At 51.5% G+C, this 22,315-nt stretch overlaps 1 protein-coding gene across 4 annotated transcripts in view; it reads right to left on the bottom strand.

Moving 5' to 3' along the window:
- LOC140405816 (cytosolic carboxypeptidase 2-like) overlaps positions 1-22,315 on the bottom strand; it is a 310,411-nt gene that overhangs the window by 102,884 nt on the left and 185,212 nt on the right. For all 4 annotated transcript variants that reach the window (XM_072494234.1, XM_072494236.1, XM_072494235.1 and 1 more), the window contains exon 7: positions 11,289-12,071. In XM_072494234.1, coding sequence (XP_072350335.1) covers positions 11,289-12,071 — 783 coding nt within the window. The remainder of the gene's footprint in view (positions 1-11,288; positions 12,072-22,315) is intronic.

The raw sequence follows: 22,315 nt of genomic DNA, 5'->3' as shown, positions 1-22,315 counted from the left end.
CAGGGAGCTTTACTCTATATCTAACCCCGTGCTGTACCTGTCCTGAGAGTGTTTGATGGGGACAGTGCAGAGGGAGCTTTACTCTGTATCTAACACCGTGCTGTACCTGTCCTGTGAGTGTTTGATGGGGACAGTGTAGAGGGAGCTTTACTCTGTATCTAACCCCATGCTGTACCTGTCCTGGGAGTGTTTGATGGGGACAGTGTCGAGGGAGCTTTACTCTGTATCTAACCCCGTGCTGTACCTGTCCTGGGAGTATTTGATGTGGACAATGTAGAAGGAGCTTTACTCTGTATCTAACCCCGTGCTGTATCTTGTCGTGTTAATCACCCTGGGGTAACACGAGCTGCAACTGGATGCAGTTGTACTTGAAAGTAGACTCCAAACTTTGGTGTTGGTTCAATACGCTTTATTGAACTTGTTAAGCAGTGCACACAGTTCGCTGTGGGTTTAACACTCTACTAATCTAAGTGTGCTTACTATAACTAACTAGACCAGTCTAGCTCTGAGCCACGTGTAGAAGGTGCTAACTGATATATACACCCTGACTGTCACTACTGTTGTCACCAGTGGAAAGAGGCAGAGTGTTGATGCCTCGTGTGTTTTATAGTGGGAGACCACCTTCTAGTGTTTGGTTGTGTTCTGTCCTGTGTGTTGATTGGCTGTACTGGGTGTCTGTCACTGCCTGTCTGTATCTCATTATGTGCATCTGTGCATATCATGACATCTCCCCTTTTTTTTAAAAATGCTGGTTGCTTGGAGCATATGCGACTGTATTTACTTGTAGAACTATTTACATTAAATGGCGAGTGGATGAAAGCAAATGGATGAATATATACATAAGAGGTATCTAGCGTGCAGATACAGAACAAAATTTAGAAGATAAATGTCTATACGTCCAATCTTTGGGGCTTGTGTCGGATCCTTGTCGACCGCCTGCGAGGTGGAGGTGGGGACGACGGCGCCTTGACAGGCGGGATTGCTGCCAGATTGATGGCCTCGTGGTGCGAGGTGTCCGGAGGAGGCATAACAATATATGGAAAAGTAGGATCTGGTGGTGGGCAGGCAACTTTGCGCAGCACCCTTCTGTTGCACCTGACAATGGAGCCATCGGCCATACGAACTACAAACGATCTGGGAGCAGCCTGTCGAACAACAACAGCTGGAACTGACCAGCCTCCATCAGGTAGCTTGATGCGAACAGCATCTTCCGGAGAGAGCACAGGCAGATCAGTAGCATGAGCATCGTACGTCAGCTTTTGGCGGTTCCTGAGTTGCTGCACCTTTTGCAGCACTGGGAGGTGATCCAGGCCTGGTAAGTGTATGGCCGGAACAGTCGTCCGCTGGTCTCTGTTCATGAGGAGTTGAGCCGGAGACATACCGGTGGACAGAGGGGTTGCCCTGTATGCCAACAGCGCAAGGTTGAAGTCAGAAGCAGAGTCCGCAGCCTTGCAGAGCAGTTTTTCACTCTATGGACCCCTTTCTCAACCTTCCCGTTGGACTGCGGGTAGTGTGAGCTTGAGGTAATGTGGTTGAATTGGTACGACTTGGCAAAATTGGACCACTCTTGGCTGTGGAAGCAGGGACCATTGTCACTCATGGCAGTGAGCGGAATACCATGCCTGGAAAATGTCTCCTTGCAGGCCTTGATGACTGTCCTTGATGTGAGGTCTGACAGCTTCACAACTTCCGGGTAATTTGAGAAGTAATCTATGATGAGCACATAGCCACGCCCATTGGCGTGGAAAAGGTCGATTCCCACCTTGAACCACGGAGAGGTCACGATCTCGTGTTGCTGGAGTGTTTCTTTGGGCTGAGCAGGCTGGAAACGCTGGCAGGTCGCACAATTGAGGACCATGTTGGATATGTCCTGGCTGATCCCAGGCCAATAAACAGCCTGCCGGGCCCTGCGTCTACACTTTTCGACACCTAGGTGTCCCTCGTGGATTTGTTTGAGCACTAAGCTCTGCAGACTGCGAGGAATAACGATACGATCTAGCTTGAGGAGGATCCCCTCGACGACTGTCAGGTCGTCCTTCACATTAAAGAACTGAGGGCATTGCCCTTTTTGTCAACCTTTTGCAAGGTGGTGCACTACACGCTGCAGAAGAGGGTCTTTGGCAGTCTCTTCACGAAGGCTGAACACTCTTTCATCTGAGGCCGGGAGGTTGCTGGCACATAGCTGCACCTGTGCCTCAATCTGGCGGATGATGTCAACCTGTTCACAGGGCAAGGTGATGGAACGGGACAGGGCATCCGCAATTCTCAGCTCCTTGCCTGGTGTGTAGACTAACTCAAAATCGTACCTTCGGAGTGAAAGGAGAATGCGCTGAAGCCTGGGCGTCATGTCATTCAAGTCCTTATGAATGATATGGACCAAGGGTCTGTGGTCAGTCTCCACTGTGAAGGTTGGTAGACCGTAGACGTAGTCATGGAACTTTACAATGCCGGTTCGGAGGCCCAGGCCCTCTTTTTCTATTTGGGTGTACCTCTGTTCAGTAGGAGTCATGGCCCCTGACGCATAAGCAACTGGAGCCCAGGACGAGGAGTCATCCCTCTGGAGGAGCACCGCACCAATGCTGTCCTGGCTTGCGTCCGTGGAGATTTTTGTTTCCCTGTCCGGGTCCAAAAACGCGAGTACCGGAGCAGTGGTGAGCTTTGCTTTGCGCTCGAGCCACTTTGCTTGATGTGTGGGTAGCCACTGGAATGCAGTGGACTTCTTCACCAGATGCCTGAGAGCCGTAGTGTGAGAGGACAAGTTGGGAATGAGTTTTCCCAAGAAGTTCACCATTCCGAGGAAGCGTAGTACCGCCTTCTTGTCTTCCGGGGTCTTCATGGCATTAATGGCCTTGACCTTGTCCGAATCTGGTCGCACACCCTGCTGGGATATCTGGTCGCCCAAGAACTTGATGGTTGGCATGCTAAAGGAGCACTTGGCCTTGTTCAGCTTGAGGCCGTTGGCATGGACACGTCAAAAGACTTGTTTGAGACGAGATATGTGTTCCTCGGGGGGCGTGGACCATATGATTACATCATCTACGTAGACACGCACACCCTCAATGCCCTCCATCATCTGCTCCATGATCCTATGGAAGATTTCAGAGGCTGAGACAATGCCGAACGGCATACGGTTATAACAGTACCTGCCAAATGGTGTGTTGAACGTGCAGAGCTTCCTGCTGGGTGGACTCGTCCAGTTGTATCTGTCAGAAACCACACGATGCATCTAGCTTTGTGAAGAATTTGGCATGTGCCATCTCACTGGTCAGTTCCTTCCGCTTCGGGATCAAGTAGTGTTCCCGCATTATGTTCTGATTAAGATCTTTGGGATCTCTGCATATCCACAACTCTCCTGAGGGCTTCTTCACACAGACCATCGAGCTGACCTAGTCAGTCGGTTCCGTCACTTTGGAGATGATGCCCTGGTCTTGGAGCTCCTGTAGCTGTGCCTTTAAACGTTCCTTCAGAGGAGCCGGCACCCGGCGTGGTGCATAGATTACAGGCTTGGCATCAGGCCTGAGTAGGATCTTGTAGCAGTATGGCAGAGTGCCCATTCCATCAAACGCATCCGGATATTGAGCAAGGATGTCATCAATGTCAGCCTGAAGATCCACATTGGAAGAAGACATGGCATGGACTCGCTGTACGAGGTTGAGTAGCAGGGATGCCTTATCAGGCTTGACGATTTCGAATCGCAGTTTGACATTGATGGTCTTGTTGGAGACGAGTAGATGACAAGATCCAAGTGCAGTTATGGCATTGCCATTATAATCGAGGAGCTGGCAGGCTGGCGGAAGAATTTTGTGTTGCTTTTTAATGCGGTCAAAATCAGCTTGAGAGATTAGATTGGCAGAAGCAACAGTGTCCAGCTTGAACTGGATGCTGCATTGATTTACTTGTATGACGGCACGCCATTCGTCTGTGGAATCCACATTGAGGATAGATAGGCGTCTTGCTGAATTTGAGGAGGCATACTCACATGTAGTGATGATGCCCACACAATAGGGGGACTCCAGGCAGTCGTCCTCTGGATCCGTAGTGCTACCAGGATCAGATTCAGGAACCCTTGCTGTACACATCGAACGTGCTTGCGTTGGAATTGGGATCGCTGGCCCTTGACTGGTGGTGCAGACCTGCACAAGGCTGCATAATGTCCAGGCTTCCCGCAATTTAAACATCGCCTGCCTTTTGCAGGGCATTGCCGCTTTACGTGGGCGGTGCCGCAGTTCGGGCACGTCATGACGTTGACATCGTTACGCTCCGTGCATCGTCGCACATGCGCAGTGCGGTCAGCCAATGTTCGCACCTTTGCAGTTTGGTTTTCGGCCGCTTCGTTCTCCCGTTCGTGTTGCGCCTGCGTGGGGCCCCGGGAAAAGCGCGCGAAATGGCCGCTTTCATCGACACTGAGACGCTGCATCCGGGCGATGGCCTGTACACTCTCTGCCTCGTGGGAGGCAAGTTTTTCATATTCTGCCGATTTGAAACAGGAGTACCGATTTCTCGCATGCTCATGCACTATACACGTCTCGATTGCGACTGGCAGGGTCATGTGCTTAATTTTGAGGAGTTGCTCCCGCAAGGAATCGGAGTGCACCCCAAACACGATCTGATCCCTGATGATAGAATCAGTGGTTGTACCATAATTGCAGGAATGCGCTAATATACGGAGATGAGTTAGAAAGGATTGGAACGGTTCATCCTTACCCTGAAGGTGTTGCTGGAAGATATAGCGCTCAAAGCTCTCGTTTGTTTTGACTTCACAGTGACTGTCAAACTTCCCCAAAATGGTCTTGAATTTGGTCTTGTCCTGGCCATCGGTAAAATTAAGCGAGTTGAAAATCTGGATGGCTTGGTCCCCCGCAGTCGATAGGAGCAGCGCGATTTTTCTGGCATCGGACGCATCCTCGAGGTCAGAGGCCTCAATGTAGAGAAGGAACTTCTGCTTGAAGACCCGCCAGTTGGCGCCGAGATTGCCGGAAATCCGTAGCTGTGGAGGGGCCTGGATCTTCTCCATGCCGCTGGAAGGCATTTGCTGGTCGTCACGGAATCACGCAAGGTAAACCACTTAGAAATAGTAGACTACTGGTACCATGTCGTGTTAATCACCCTGGGGTAACACGGACTGCAATTGGATACAGTTGTATTTGGAAGTAGACTCCAAACTTTGATGTTGGTTCAATACGCTTTATTTAACTTGTTAAGCAGTGCACACAGTTCGCTGTGTGTTTGACACTCTACTAATGTAAGTGTGCTTACTATAACTAACTAGACCAGACTAGCTCTGAGCCACGTGTAGAAGGTGCTAACTGATATATACACCCTGACTGTCACTAGAGTTGTCACCAGTGGAAAGAGGCAGAGTGTTGATGCCTCATGTGTTTTACAGTGGGAGACCACATTCTAGTGTTCTGCCTGGTGATTGGTTGTGTTCTGTCCGGTGTGTTGATTGGCTGTACTGGGTGTCTGTCACTGCCTGTCTGTATCTCATTATGAGCATGAGTGCATATCATGACATACCTGTCCTGGGAGTGTTTGATGGGGACAGTGTAGAGGGAGCTTTTTCTGTATATAAACCCCGTGCTGTACCTGTCCTGGGAGTGTTTGATGGGGACAGTGTAGAGGGAGCTTTACTCTATATCTAACCCCGTGCTGTACCTGTCCTTGGAGTGTTTGATGGGGACAGTGTAGAGGGAGCTTTACTCTGTATCTAACCCCGTGCTGTACCTGTCCTGGGAGTGTTTGATGGGGACAGTGTAGAGGGAGCTTTACTCTGTATCTAACCCCGTGCTGTACCTGTCCTTGGAGTGTCTGATGGGGACAGTGGAGAGGGGGCTTTACTCTGTATCTAATCCCGTGCTGTACCTGTCCTGGGAGTGCTGGATGGGGACAGTGTAGAGGGAGCTTTACTCTGTACCTAACCACATGCTGTACATGTCCCGGGAATGTTTGATGAGGACAGTGTAGAGGGAGCTTTACCCTGTATCTAACCCCGTGCTGTACCTGTCCTGGGAGTGTTTGATGGGGACAGTGTAGCGGGAGCTTTACTCTGTATCTAATCCTGTGCTGCACCTGTCCTGCGAGTATTTGATGGGGGATAGTGTAGAGGGAGCTTTACTCTGTATCTAACCCCGTGCTGTACCTGTCCTGGGAGTGTTTGATGGGGACAGTGTAGAGAGAGCTTTACTCTGTATCTAACCCCGTGCTGTACCTGTCCTGGGAGTGTTTGATCTGGACAGTGTAGAGGGAGCTTTACTCTGTATCTAACCCCGTGCTGTACCTGTCCTGGGAGTGTTTGATGGGGACAGTGTAGAGGGAGCTTTACTCTGTATCTAATCCCGTACTCTATCTGTCCTGGTAGTGTTTGATGGGGTAGAGATGTCATCTGCTCAGCCTGGAGAAAAGCAGACCCAAAATGGCGACTATTTGTTGGAGTAGTATTGGAGTGTATTTTTTCAAAAAGAGTTATATATTTTTTATTCTGTATTTCCTACAGGATGGCTCCTGGTTTTTCAGGAGTCCTGTAACACTGTTCTCTGCCTTTGTATTCCTCATATTGTTCCTTGCTCTGCAGGCCACACTCAAGCCTGAATCGCATCAATCACACTCCCTCCCAATCATACCCACCTCAACTGAGTTTAGCGTGTACATCCTGGAGCAGGAACTTGTCATAATATCCCCTCATGTATATAATGAGAGACAGACAGGCAGTGACTGACACACAGAATAACCAATAAACACACAGGACACAGAACAACCAATCGCCAGACAGGACACTGCAGGGGACACCACCACTATAAAACACACCAGGCATCAAGACTCTTCCTCTTCTCACTGGATACGGCTACAGAGATAGTCAGGGTGCACAGTGCAATGAGCACCATCTCCATTTGACAGAGAGCCAGTCTGGTCAAGCAAGACAGAGGTTATCAGTTTTGATTAATAGAGTGTAATCCCACAGCAGATTATGTACAGCAATCAGCAGGGTCAATAAAACAGTGTTGGACCATCTCCTGTGTCGGAAGCCTGTTTCTAGTCTTACTGCACCCAGTTGCAGTCAGTGTTAAACCAACTCACATAACACATCATGGTACCAGGAAACTATTAATTCTAACAAACCTACCTCGAGTGAATCTGCACCGTCCAGCAAGCAACCACCCAGCGGCATGGAAAAGATCCAGCCCCCTCTGCAACTCCGGGTCTGCGATAACCTCGGCGGCAACTGGAAGGGCTTCAAACAGAAGTTCCTCCTGTATATCGAGGCCTCCGACCTCGAGGCAGCATCAGATGCCAGGAAGATCGCGCTGTTCTTGTCGACTGCAGGGTCACGCCATCCACATCTTTAACTCGCTCTCGTTTGCCAATGGCGAAGACAAGACGAAGTTCAAGACAGCTCTGCTGAAATTCGACAGCCACTGCGAAGTCGAGGTGAATGAGAGCTTTGAACGGTACATCTTCCAACAGAGGCTTCAGGGTAAGGATGAACCTTTTCAGTCCTTTTTGACCCATCTCCGCAGTCAGGTAATTATAACTCGGCTGCTGATTCCATGATCGGGAATCAGATCGTTTTCGGGGTCCATTCCCACTCCCTGCGGGAGCAACTCCTCAAAATCAAATGGATGCCCTCTCCATTGCCATCGAAACGTGCATTGTCCATGAACTTGCCAGCAATTGATACTCCCGCAGCAAAGCGGCAGAAAATGCAAAACTGGCCGCCCGCGAGGCAGAAAGGGTGCAGGCCATCGCAAGAATGCAAGGCCTGAGCATCGCGGAGAATGGCCGTTTTGCGCGCTTTTCCCCGGTTCCCACGCATGCGCACTACGACCGGGAGGACAATGAGGCCGAAAACCCTACTGCGCATGTGCGAACATCGGCCAACCGCGCCGCACATGCGCGAAGGCGTACGGAACGCGCTGACATCAGCGTCATGACGTGTCAAAATTGTGGCTCCGCCCATTTAAAGCGGCAATGTCCAGCCAAAGGAAGGCGATGTCTACAATGTGGAAAGCCTGGGCATTATGCGGCCTTATGCAGGTCCACTCCACTCCACAGCCAGCGATCCCAGCTGCAGCGCAGACGTGTCTGCTGCATACAACAAGGCATGCAGGATTCCGATCCCGAAAGCCCAACGGACCCCGATGCTGACTGCCTCGAGTATCCATATCGGGTGGGCATCATCACCACACGCGAGCTGGTCTCCTTTGCTCCTGCAAAACGCCTTTCAATCCTAAGTGTGGATCCTGACGACGAATAGTGTGCTGTCATCGCGGTCAACCAGTGTCACATCCGGTTCAAATTGGACACTGGCGCGTCTACGAATCTCATATCCCAGTCAGACCTCGACAGCATCCGAGACCAACCTAGCATTCTTCCACCAGCCTGCCAGCTCCTTGACTACAATGGTAATGCCATAGCTGCCAGTGGGTCGTGTCAGCTAAGTGTCTCGCACAAGGCAATCAAGGCGACATTAAGATTCGAGATCGTCCGGCCTGACAAGGCATCCCTGCTCGGTGCTCGCGCATGCAAATCCCTAAATCTGGTCCAGCGAGTCCATGCCATGTCCTCTGCACCTGCGACTGCCTCGCCCAATGCGAATCTACAGGCTGAGATAGACAACATCCTCACGCAATAACACAATGTGTTTGATGGGATTGGCACGCTCCCATATCGCTACAAAATACTACTCAAACCGAATGCCACCACAGTCATCCATGCACCACGCCGGGTGCCGGCTCCTCTCAAGGATCGTCTAAAAACGCAGCTGTGAGAGCTCCAAGACCAGGGCATCATTTCAAAGGTCACGGAACCAACAGTCTGGGTCAGCTCCATGGTCTGCGTCAAGAAACCCTCTGGTGAACTCCGATCCCAAAGACCTGAATCGCAACATAATGTGAGAGCACTACCCGATCCCGAAGCGGGAAGAATTAACCTGTGAGATGGCTCATGCCAAATTCTTCACCAAGCTGGACTCCTCCCGTGGTTTCTGGCAGATACAACTGGACGAGTCCATTCTGAAGCTGTGCACGTTTAACATTCCGTTCGGCAGGTATTGCTACAACCACCTGCCTTTCGGTATCATTTCAGCTTCCAAAGTCTTTCAGCGAATAATGGAGCAAATGATGGAGGGCATCGCGGTGGGTGCGAGTCTATGTGGACGACGTGATCATCTGGTCCGCGACGCCCGAGGATCACTTAGCTCGCCTCAGACAGGTTTTTCAGAGGGTCCACAAGAGTGGCCTCCAGCTGAACAGGGCCAAATGCTCATTTGGGCGGTCCGCTATCAAGTTTCTGGGTGACCACATTTCCCAGCAAGGTGTGCAACCTGACGCCGACAAGGTGCTGGCAATCAATGCCATGAAGACCCCAGAGGACAAAAAGGTGGTCCTCCGCTTCCTCGGGATGGTAAATTTTCTAGGAAAATTCATTCCTAACATGGCATCCCACACGACGGCCCTCCGGCATCTCGCAAAATAGTACACAGTGTTCCAGTGGCTTCCCGCGCATCAAGCGGAGTGGCTTGAGCTGAAGGCGAAGCTCACCACAGCCCCAGTACTGGCATTCTTTGACCTGACCAAGGATACCAAAATATCCACAGATGCAAGCCAGGACGGCATTGGTGCGGTGCTCCTCCAGAAAGATGACTCCTCGTCCTTAACTGCACCACATGCCAGAAATTCCAACCATCCGAGCCCAAGGAAACACTGCAACAGCATGCGATTGTGACCTCTCCGTGGTCTAAGATCCCTTTCACACAAATGGGCGTGATTACGTGCTTTTAACCGACTACTTCTCCAGCTACCCGGAAGTGGTGAAACTGTCGGACCTCACGTCAAAGTCAGTCATCAAGGCCTGCAAAGAGACGTCTGCCAGGCATGGTATACCACTCACAGTAATGAGTGACAACGGCCCATGTTTCTACAGCAAAGAGTGGTCCAACTTTGCACAATCCTACCACTTCAGGCATATCACATCCAGTCCCCATTACCCGCAATCAAACGGGAAGGCCGAAAAAGGGGTCCACATTGTCAAGCGACTGCTTTGCAAGGCTGCAGCCTCAACATGATTTTCACCTTGCGCTGTTGGCATACAGGGCAACCCCTCTGTTGACTGGTTTGTCTCCGGCTCAGCTACTTATGAACCGCAACCTGTGGATGACTGTTCCAGCCATCCATGTTCAAGACCTTGACCACCTCACGGTGCTGCAGAAAGTGCAGCGATCCAGGGACCAGCAGAAGATCACGTATGATGCTCATGCCATTGATTTGCCTGCGCTGGCTCCAGAAGATGTTGTTTGCATCCAGTTGCCTGAGGGAGGCTGGTCAGCCCCAGCTGTTGTCGTCAGACAGGCCACCCCCAGGTCTTTCGTTGTTCAAATGGCTGATGGCTCCATTCTATTGCGCAACAGGAGGGCACTGCGCAAAGTTGCCTGCCCACCACCTGACTGCACCTTTCCGCATGTCATCATGCCTCCTCTGGACATCTCGCACCACGAGGCCACCAAAATGGCAGCAATCCCGCCTGTCCAGGTGCCGGCGTCCCCCCCTCCACCTCCGAGATCGACAAGAATCCATCGCCAACCACAAAGACTGAATCTATAGACATGAATCCTGTAAATTTTGTTCAGTTTGCTCTGTATCTGCACGCTAGACACCTTCCCATGTACATTCATTCACTCACTACAAACATGTATGTACAGCCACATTCAAAAAATATTTTATTTCAAAAAGGGGAGATGTCATAATATCCCCTCATGTATATAATGAGAGACAGACAGGCAGTGACTGACACACAGAATAACCAATAAACACACAGGACACAAAACAACCAATCGCCAGACAGGACACTGCAGGGGACACCACCACCATAAAACACACGAGTCATCAAGATTCTGCCTCTTCTCACGGGATACGGCTACAGAGATAGTCAGGGTGCACAGGGCAGTGAGCACCGTCTCCATGTGACAGAGAGCCAGTCTGGTCAAGCAAGACAGAGGTTATCAGTTTAGATTAATAGAGTGTCAACCCACAGCCGATCATGTACAGCAACCAGCAGGTTCAATAAAACAGTGTTGGACCATCTCCTGTGTCGGAAGCCTGTTTCTAGTCTCACTGCACCCAGTTGCAGTCAGTGTTAAACCAACTCAGATAACACATCAGAACTGACCGTCAGATTCTACACTGGACAGTGTGTTTACCCTCATTAGCAAAGATATGGCCTCGGTTGGATAGGGAATAGAGACAGTAGAACTAATCTTTATTTTCTGACACAGTATCTGCATCATTCCCTCTCACCTTTTGATCAGTTTTCGAGTATACCACACCGGGGGATATGTCTCCTTCAAAAAGGACCGGTATTTCCGGTTTAAATCCTGGCCAGAGAGTGAGCACCGATAATTCCCGACTATGACTCCGTCAGGGTTCAGCATCGGCACGATTTTGAAGAGGAATGTATCCCGCAGCAGCTTGGCGTCCACCGAGTTACCAAGAAGGCAGTCGAGGAAACCTTTCATCATCCAGGAGCTGTTGGTCTCGCCCGGGTGAACACGGGCGGTCAGGATCACGGCCTTCTTTGCGGCGGCCACCTCGGGACACTCAGACGGACTGGTCACAGTCAGGACGTAAACCATATTCCCAGCCAGCGATCGGCACAGCACCCGCACTTTGCAGAACTTGGACTTGGCTGGATCGTTTGCCACGTCCATTAAGTAGTCCTGGAGGTCAGAGTAGGTGTAGGGGTAGCAGTGAGCAAAGTAACAAGTGTCCGCAACATGGGGGAACTCAAACGTCCAGGTAAGTGAGTAATACTGGTGCTTGTCATTGCCATAGTTGTTCCTGTAGTACTTGATCTGGTTCCCCACCCTGCGCCACCCCACCTGGCATAGCTCAGCATCCTTTGTGGAATACATCAGTGGCTTCATTCCCATGTTATACAAGCTCGTCGGCTTCATCAGGTTGATGATGGTGAAGCGGTACTCAACTTCCTCCTGCATGTTCTGTACCTGGAAGTAATACCACTGGGTGTGTTTTGCTGTGTAGAGATCTGTGCGTAAGATCAAGTTGTATTCATATGTCCCTCTGTAAAAGTGGAAAGGATATAACAGCAGGTTAAGAGGCAGGGAATTATTAAATGTCCTGAGAATTTAGGCTGTTCAAATGTTAGCATAATAGCCCCTATACATGTACTGGGGCATGCTCGGCTGCCCCAGTCTCAGGTGGGCATTGCTGAGACCCTCCAAAGCACGTCCCGGTCGCTAGGGGAGGTCACCCAGTCCCATGTGGGCATAGCAGAAACGCTGTGGGACATGTTCCACTCTCAGGTGGGCAGATCATGCCGCGGTCGCTGGATGACCTGTCCCAGTCGTAGGGGGGAATTGCCGGGACGTTCCAGAGTATGTCCCAGTCACTGAGGAACATTAGCGAGGGGGCCAACACCAACCTGCAGACATTGGGGAGTTGCCATGGCTGGCAGAGCCAGGTGACACAGGCGCAGTTGGGGCTTGATCCAGCTGCCCCTCCATCCCACGGTGAATCCCAGGGCCCTATGGTTACCGACCGAGAGGAGGGACACTGGGTGCAACCCAGTGCCACCCCACGGAGTGGCGATGGTGGCCACCGGCTCCCCCAAGACCCACCCGACTGACAAAGGAGCATCTCTGTGTCAGCCGGAACAGCAGGGCATCTGCCGCTAGCATGAGTGTCGGGGCCCTCCAGCCCCAGAGGCCCCAGAGGACGCCCAGCAGGGGCATCGAAGGTCATGGGATGTGATAAGCAGCAGGCTGCCTCCACCTCTGATGTGCATCCTTGGAACACACCTCGGCGCAGTGGTGAAGCATGGAACACTAAGCAGGTCGAGGATCACTGAGAGGGCACGGGGGGAGGTAAGGGGGGGATGGGTGCATTGTGAGGTAAGGGGTGGGGAGAGGGTCTGGGAGGGGTGGGGAAAGTGGGGCAGCACCATCGGGGGATTGGGGCAGTTGGGGACACGTGTAATTTATTAAAAATCGTTGACCTCGACCAATATGATGCCTCTGGCACTTTCCTCCGCAAAACGGGCAAAGCACCAATCCCATGCCCCATCTCCCCGGACAAGGACGTCCTTAATGTCTCTTCCCACCTCCCCCATTGCCCCATTGCTCCCCCCATTCCCTCATTGAGGCTCCCCCCACAACCCCTGCCATGCGACGTGCCCTGCCCACGCACCCCCTGTTGCAGTGGGGGGGCGCTGCATATTGGGCCCCACACCCTGTACCCCAGACATCCGCATGTAACGTTACCTGGACCGGGCTTTGATCCCCTCCCCGTCGCACACGGCCACCCTCTGGTCGCGAAAATGTCCCTGCTGCTAGGGTCCAGCCCGCGGAGCTCGGATGTTGGTTGCTGCATCAGTGGTGTTGCCTCCCGCAGTGTCCAGGCCCAGTGTCCAGGCATCACAGTCTGATAGGGATGCTAGGCAATAATTCCCACATGATAAATGTCATGCCTATCCACTGGAATCCACTTGGGAGCTGTGAAGTGATCACTTAACTACGATTGCCAATTGGCAATAGCCTTCAGCCTCACGGCCAGAAGCCTCCGCGGTCAGTGGGAGAGAGCTAGAAGCCCTGTGACATATCTTCCCTATAGAAACAATGGGTGCCTTCTGGTAATATTACTGAATTTTTTGTATGTTAAATATCTATAGGGACTGTACCCTAAACAGGTGTTTGTTTGTCAGTCTAATCAAGTAGAAATCTTCCTGGGGGAAATGTTCTGAGGACTAATTTTAACTGTGTAAATGTAATCTTGGGTGGTTAAGTTTTCTTTTCTTTTGTTGATACATTCTTTCCTATTCATCTTCTCTGAGTAAAATACAAGTTGAAAATCATTGTGATAATTTGGCATGTTCCCCTTTGAGATTTGGTTAATTTACCACTTACCAGATCATAAAAGGACCAATTAAAATTGGGTTGTGCAAAAGGTCTGAATTGAAGGACCACTGATATCTCAGAGGGTTGTAGGACTGGAAGTTAGTGTAAAGATTGGGAGGGCAAGGAGGGATTTGGGGGAAAATAATGAAAATTTTACAAATGCTTCACTGGAACCAAATCTAGATCAGCAAGCACAAAGATGGTGGTGAACAGGATTTGTTGTGAGTGAGATTAAGGAAGTTATAGATTATCAGGGTGGGTGGAATTCAGATTTGATGTTACTAGCCATGATCTTATCAAATGGCAAAGCAGGTTCGATGGGCCGAATGGGCTGCTCCCGCTATTTGTTCTTATGTTGATGAGTGTTTTAAATGACCTGAAGTTTATGGAGGGTAGAAGATGGGAGCTGGCCAGGAGTGCTTTGAACTGTTCTAATTTAGAAAGCCAGGTTGTGAAGGAAGGAATTGGAGCCAAACTTTACACACAATTTTCATTTGTTTAGAGATACACATTACAAGACTGCACCTCCTAACCCAAAGGCCACAGATTTAACCCGGGTTTATTTATAGAGTGCAAGTGAATCCCAAGTTTAAAAAAAATAAATTTAGACTACCCAATTCTTTTTTTCCTGATTGAGCCGCCTTCGAGCCTGCTCCGCCTTCTAGCCTGCTCCGCCTCCGAGTCTGCTCCGCCTTCTAGCCTGCTCCGCCTCCGAGACTGCTCCGCCTTCTAGACTGCTCTGCCTTCTAGCCTGCTCCGCCTTCGAGCCTGCTCTGCCTCCTAGCCTGCTCCGCCTTCGAGCCTGCTCCACCTTCTAGCCTGCTCCGTCTCCGAGTCTGCTCCGCCTTCTAGACTGCTCCGCCTTCTAGCCTGCTCCGCCTTCTAGCCTGCTCCGCCTTCGAGTCTGCTCCGCCTTCGAGCCTGCTCCGCCTCCTAGCCTGCTCCGCCTTCGAGCCTGCTCCACCTTCTAGCCTGCTCCGCCTCCGAGTCTGCTCCGCCTTCTAGACTGCTCCGCCTTCTAGCCTGCTCCGCCTTCTAGCCTGCTCCGCCTTCGAGTCTGCTCCGCCTTCGAGCCTGCTCTGCCTCCTAGCCTGCTCCGCCTTTGAGCCTGCTCCACCTTCTAGCCTGCTCCGCCTCCGAGTCTGCTCCGCCTTCTAGACTGCTCCGCCTTCTAGCCTGCTCCGCCTTCTAGCCTGCTCCGCCTTTGAGTCTGCTCCGCCTTCTAGCCTGCTCCGCCTTCTAGCCTGCTCCGCCTTCGAGTCTGCTCCGCCTTCGAGCCTGCTCCGCCTCCTAGCCTGCTCCGCCTTCTAGTCTGCTCCGCCTTCTAGCCTGCTCCGCCTTCTAGTCTGCTCCGCCTTCGAGTCTGCTCCGCCTTCTAGCCTGCTCCGCCTTCTATCCTGCTCCACCTTCTAGCCTGCTCCGCCTTCTTGCCTGCTCCGCCTTCGAGTCTGCTCCGCCTTCGAGCCTGCTCCGCCTTCGAGCCTGCTCCCCTTCTAGTCTGCTCCGCCTTCTAGCCTGCTCCGCCTTCTAGCTTGCTCCGCCTGCTAGCCTGCTCCGCCTTCTAGTCTGCTCCGCCTTCTAGCCTGCTCCGCCTTCTGGTCTGCTCCGCATTCCAGCCTGCTCCGCCTTCTAGCCTGCTCCGCCTTCTATTCTGCTCAGCCTTCTAGCCTGCTCCGCCTTCTAGTCTGCTCCGCCTTCTAGCCTGCTCCGCCTTCTAGTCTGCTCCGCCTTCTAGTCTGCTCTGCATTCTAGCCTGCTCCGCCTTCTGGTCTGCTCCGCCTTCTAGCCTGCTCCGCCATCTAGTCTGCTCCACCTTCTAGTCTGCTCCGCCTTCTAGCCTGCTCCGCCTTCTAGTCTGCTCCGCATTCTAGTCTGCTCCGCCTTCTAGTCTGCTCTGCATTCTAGCCTGCTCCGCCTTCTGGTCTGCTCCGCCTTCGAGTCTGCTCCCCTTCTAGTCTGCTCCGCCATCTAGCCTGCTCTGCCTTCTAGTCTGCTCCGCCTTCGAGCCTGCTCCGCCTTCTAGCCTGCTCCGCCTTCGAGTCTGCTCCCCTTCTAGTCTGCTCCGCCTTCTAGCCTGCTCCGCCTTCTAGTCTGCTCCGCCTTCTAGTCTGCTCCGCCTTCTAGCCTGCTCCGCCTTCCAGCCTGCTCCGCCTTCTAGTCTGCTCCTCCTTCGAGCCTGCTCCGCCTTCTAGCCTGCTCCGCCTTCTAGCCTGCTCCGCCTTCTGGCCTGCTCCGCCTTCGAGCCTGCTCCGCCTTCGAGCTTGCTCCGCCCTCTAGCCTGCTCCGCCTTCTAGTCTGCTCCGCCTTCTAGCCTGCTCCGCCTTCTATCTGCTCCGCCTTCGAGCCTGCTCCGCCTTCTAGCCTGCTCCACCTTCGAGTCTGCTCCGCCTTCTAGTGTAGCCACTTAAAATGGCCAACTCCCGATTTAGAATGGTGAACGGCAAAGGCTGATGGGAAAGTCAGCCAACAGGACACAAACGAGCAGCTGCAGGTTGAGTGTGTATTTACCTCTGGAAAGGCCAGACAAGAACGATACCAGCAACCATCAGCATAACAAAACACCAGCCAACTGCATATTAATGAGCAATCCCTGGGAACAATGAGCAACATTTAGACACAGAAAGCAAAACCAGACTCTTCGGCGCCAGCAGAAGCCTACACAATGGGAGGTGAACGACCACCTCAGGACCGCCCATCGATCAGGGAACCGCTCCAGCATTGGAGAAAATTGAACCAGGTGATTGGGACAAAGTCTAATCACTTGGAACCAGGTACAGGGTCCGCCCCGAAAGGCGGGAAGCCCCTGGGGATGATAAGAATTAAACCCAAGTTCAAATCGTCTCTCTGCTTCTCTGCTTGAACGGGTCACTCAGCAACGCGAACCATCCCTTGACAGCGGTCCAGCCATCGCTGATATCTAGTAAGTCTTACTTCAACGCTCGGTACGAGATAGGCGCTCCTAGCTACCAATCTGTACCAACTTCGAATCCCGCAGGCTCAGAACCCGAATGAAAGGCCATTTGTTTCCTTGACCTGGTGGGCCAGTTCCAAGTTAAGTATTGACCTGTTAGACGTCGAATTTATACATAAGTAGTGATTGCTGTGTCTAATAAATGTGCTTTGATTTAAATCTTACTAAGCGGTGTCTTGGATTATTGATCATTACTCGGACTTGAACCACGAGGAGGTATCATAAAGATACCTGGCGACTCAAGAGCAAAGGTGATAAAACAGAGCAATTAAACTGAGGCAAACGTTAGCAACATTACTTGGCGACTCCGCCTGGACCCGATCAAGAAGTGGAAAACCACTCCGGGAGAACCCAGAATTTGAATTAGAGATCCAATTGGAAACAGAAAACCACAAGTGTTCAAGCAGTTCTGATCAATAGTCATAATTCGGAAGTGTGTGTATGCATGCGTAACTAACAGGGCGATAAGGTAAAACCGATAGATTTTTGTTGCGTCAAAACTTTGGAAGTTTGTATATCGGAAAGTCGCGAAAGCCATACCCGTATTTACAGCACCACCTTAGCTCCCCTGTTCCAAATTTAAAAGAAGCATTCGGATAGGAAAGATGGCAATGCAGGCAGTGCAGCGCCTCATGAACCCTGTAGCGACCAGCAGCAGTAGAGTGGGACAATGTCCCATTTGGGAGGAAGAGATCAGGAAATATCTCAAAGGGAAAGGATGGCCCCTTTGGAATGATTTCTGTGATCACGAGGAATCAGGTCCCGGGAGTATAGGACATACTTGGTGGGAGAACCTGAACGAGATCCACAAAAAGAGGTTAGGGAAAGCTCGCAAGCCGATGGCAATCGTGTCCTGCTTGGCACAATTGTGAGGCACAGAAGAGGTTGTTAGGACGCTCCGGAAAGAAGTTGAGGGCCTACATCAGATGAGTAAGGTCAATGTAAGCGAGGTAGAAAAGGAGAATTTAGACTTGAGAAGGAAATTGGCAGCACAAAATGGAGAGGTGGATGACGCCAAAATGGCTCACCAGTCTTGTCTGGCGCTCTTAAGCAGCTTCCAGTCTCAATACGAAAAGGCCTATCAGGACCCGCAACGTGCAGTCCTGGTACGAGAAGAAACGGAAAAACAGGTAGAGGCAGTACAAAAACAGTGTAGTGACCTCAAGGCAGCATTAAGAGCACTCCATGCTGCCACCACAGAACAAAGACAAAGCACGTTAGACCACGCAAAGTGCCGGAAGCAGATTGCAGAGCTTCAATCACTGCTTTCAGTTCAAAAGGGTTTTCAGGAAACTTTTGGAGAAAGGTTAGATCAGGAAGACGGCCCTGATTGGGAAGAACTGAATGAAACAGCGCAGAGATATGTTCAGGGAACATGTGCGCAGGGAAAGCCACAAAAAAGAAAAGCGCTCCAACCCCCCACACAGCAGATAGTTCAAGCTCCAATGAACCCAGTAACCACCCACCGCACAGCCACATCGGACGATGCGGAATTTCTATATTTCACCCCCTTAACAGTGAGCCAATTACGGGACGCGTGCGATAAGATCAACTGTTCCTCCCCACCTCAGACCCCCACCATTTCTTTGCCACAGTTAAACATCAGGTGACCATGTGCGGCCTGGATGAGAGAGAGCAGGTAAAGCTCACCGTTTTACGTTTAGATCCGTCGGTAGCAGCAGCCCTTCCCGACCCACAGAATGTAGGAGGCACCCTTGCAGAAATGCATACCGCGATCCTGGATGCGATCGGGTATAACCGGGGTGACCCCGTAGATGGCCTCAACAAATATAGGCAAAAGAAATCCGAGCACCCCACAGCGTTCGCTGGACGCCTGTGGATTCACTTTGCAGCAGTTTTTGGAGACTTAGACCGTGCCCAATTGTCCCCAGACAACATGGCCAAATGGACCCGCACCCTTATCTCCCATGCCACAGAAACAGGACAGAAAGCCTGCGCGAGTTATGATCCCTCAGAGGAGGCCCATAACGAGAAGTGGGTAGTGAAAATATTGTCCCGCACTTGTGAGCAATCTGTTCAAAGTAAACCCGCAGTTAAGAATACTGAGGAAAAGCAGGCCGGCGCAGATATGCAGGGAGTAAAAACCCACCCGAACCCCACATGGGTGAATGAGGGAAAGAACAGCCCCCCACCCAAGTCACAGGAGTGTTACAACTGCGGACAGTTGGGACACTTCGCAAGAGAGTGCAATGCCCCTAAAAAGCCACAGACAGCCCAGCAGACGGGCACTCTGAGTAAGAAAAGGGCAGAGCCCATTCATAGCGTGAGCGCCCGTTCAGATCAGACGGACCTGACCGGAACGGACTGACGGTGTACAGGCTCCCCCAATTGGGTCTGCGACACCCTTTGGGATAGGTCCGGATGACCGGTAGTTGCAGCAAAAATTCGGGGACAGCCTATCGAGTTTCTTTGGGACACAGGAGGGTCCCGCACCACAATCAATTCCTCCACCATGTTTCAAAAGGACATGTGGCCCACTGCAGCCACTATCACCCTCAGCGACTTTACAGGCCACTCACAGCAGGGACACATCACAGCCCTGTACCCATTCAAATCAGTAACATCACCACCAAGCACCCCGTAGTTTTAGTTGACCTGCCCCACACAGCAGAACACATTCTGGGAATTGATTTCACTGAATTCCCACAACCTATCATTTGATCCAGTCAACCAGTGTGTCTGGAAGATGGCAAAATCCGCAAGAGCCCCCGCAACGCTCAACATAGGTGAATACACGAACAAAATTAGCGCCGTAGGCTAATTTTGGTTCAACCCGACCACGCTTAGCACGGACAAGCAGGTTAGGGCAGTTCTGCAAAAGAACAGGGCAGCATTCGCGACCCACAAACACGACTGTGGACGGATGACTGGCTCCGTACAAATCACAGGACCTGACCCTAGACCCCCAAAACAATATGGATTTCCCCAAGAGGCAGAGGGAGAAATTTCCAAGGTAACAGAAAGCTTATTAGAGCAGGGCGTACTTAGATCAGTAGCCTCCACTAATAATGCCCCGAATTGGCCAGTGAGAAAGCCCGATGGATCATGGCGACTGACCATTGATTACCGGGAACTCAACAAAATCACCCCCGCAGCAGCCCCCACAGTAGCAACAAGTCCCGAGACCATGCTCAAGCAGGGACTCAATTCCCGATTCTTTACGGTTTTGGACGTCAGGAATGGATTCTGGTCCATTCCATTGGCAAAGGCGTGCCAGTACAAATTTGCCTTCACCTTTAAAGCACAGCAGTACACGTGGACATGCCTTCCACAAGGATTCCACAACTCCCCCTCCATTTTCCACCGACAGCTGGCAAATGGTTTCGCCAAATTCTCTTGCCCCGAATGTCTGGTCCAGTATGTAGACGACCTACTACTGCAGACAGACACCAAGGAAGAGCACATTGATCTTCTGTCCGAACTCCTGGAACTCTTACACTCAATCGGTTGCAAAGTCAACCCCAAAAAGGCCCAGATTTTGGAAGAAAAGGTGATATATTTGGGTACAATTATCACACATGGTAAACGTGAGATCGAGCATAAAAGGATTGACTCGATTGCTAAATTGCCCCTTCCCCAGAACGTTTCAGCCCTCCAGTCATTTTTAGGACTGGTTTGCTACTGCCAAAACCACATTGACGGTTTCACCAGCAAGGCAGCGCCCCTCTCAGACCTCCTAAAGAAGGGAGCCCCCTGGGAATGGCTTCCGCAGCATACGGATGCTGTGGACTCTTTAAAACAGGCACTCATAGCAGCCCCCGCACTACAGGTTCCAGTCCCGCTTTCCCCTTGCGCCATAGAGGTAGCGACCACAGACCGCACCCTCTCAGCCGTGCTCCTCCAGGAACGGCACGACCAGTTAAGGCCCGTTGCTTATGCCTCCAGACTTTTAGATGCTGTGGAGCAGGGATTTTCGACTTGTGAGAGGCACCTGCTCGCAGTATTCTGGGCAGTCCAGTATTTTTCGTACATTACCGGACTGAACCCCATCACAATTCTCACCGAACACACCCCCACCCAACTTTTACTGGACGGACGATTCAAGGACGGCACAGTCAGCCAAATTAGAGCAGCCAGATGGACCCTTCTCTTGCAGGGACGGGCCATCACTGTTAAAAGGACAAAGACACACACCTATTTAGACGACAACTTACAGTACCCCGGAATCCCCCATGAATGCGAAATTGTCTCGCCACACCACGATACAGACCCCTTTATTGCTACACCCCCCAGAAAGATAGGTAGTTCAACCCAGAGCCCCCAGCACACGGACACGTGTGATCCCATAAAGATCTATGTGGATGGATCTTCCACAGTCTTGGATGGGAAGCGCATAACAGGTTGCGGTATCTATGTCGAGGACGCGCAGGGACGCGCCCTCGAGGAAATATCGTAAAAACTACTCGGACACTTAGGCGCGCAGGCAGTAGAGCTCGCGGCCATTGCATATATAGTTGAGCACCCAGATTCCTTTCCCAGCCCAGCAGACATATACTCAGACAGCCTCTATGTCTGCAACAGCCTCACGGAATTTCTGCCGCTGTGGAAAGCAAGAGGATTTGTTTCCGCAGACGGAAAACCCGATGGAAAACTCAGCCCCATTGCTCCGTCACATTTTAGAGCGAGCCCAGAACAGGACGTTTGGGATAATTAAAGTCCGCAGTCACCATCGTTCCTCCCCCCCTGGAAATGTGAAAGCCGACGCACTGGCTAAGGCAGGATCCAGGCATGGATACTTTTGGACACCCCCCGAAGGCGCACCTTTGAGTGCAGTTCAGGTCTCACAGACAAAGATCGAGGATCTAGTGGAGGCCCAGAAGCAGGACACCAATCTCGCGGAGATTGTAAAAGGACAATATCCAGCTCCCTGTGAGAGGTTCAGAAATGCACTGACCACACATGACGGTGTGGTGTTAAAAGACACCCTTTATGTGGTTCCTGAACAAGACAGGAATCAATTGATTTGCTTGTTCCATGACGGTCATGGACATCAGGGAATCGATACCACTACAGCCCATCTCAAGCAGCTTTGTTGGTGGCCGAATTTAAAGGAATATGTAAACCATTACATGGAGAATTGTCTTATCTGTGCCCATAATAATCCGGACAGATATGCCAAAAAGGCTCAACTCAGCCACACCCGACCTGTTAATGGCCCCTGGACTAACCTCCAGATCGATTTTATAGGACCATTGCCCCCTTGCAGGAATGGCTATCAATATGTACTTGTGGTAATTGACACATTTACAAAATGGGTGGAAGCATTCCCAGCCCGCACAAACACTGCAAAAACCACAGCCAAGATTTTGACCCACCACATCTTTACAAGATGGGGACTCCCCCGCAGCATTGAATCAGACCAAGGTTCCCATTTTACGGGACGTGTCATGCAGAACATCCTCACGATATTTGGCATCACC

This window comes from Scyliorhinus torazame, chromosome 2 (genome assembly GCF_047496885.1).
Source record: "Scyliorhinus torazame isolate Kashiwa2021f chromosome 2, sScyTor2.1, whole genome shotgun sequence".
Classification (NCBI taxonomy): Eukaryota; Metazoa; Chordata; class Chondrichthyes; order Carcharhiniformes; family Scyliorhinidae; genus Scyliorhinus; species Scyliorhinus torazame.
This window is presented reverse-complemented; position numbering and strand designations above follow the sequence as displayed.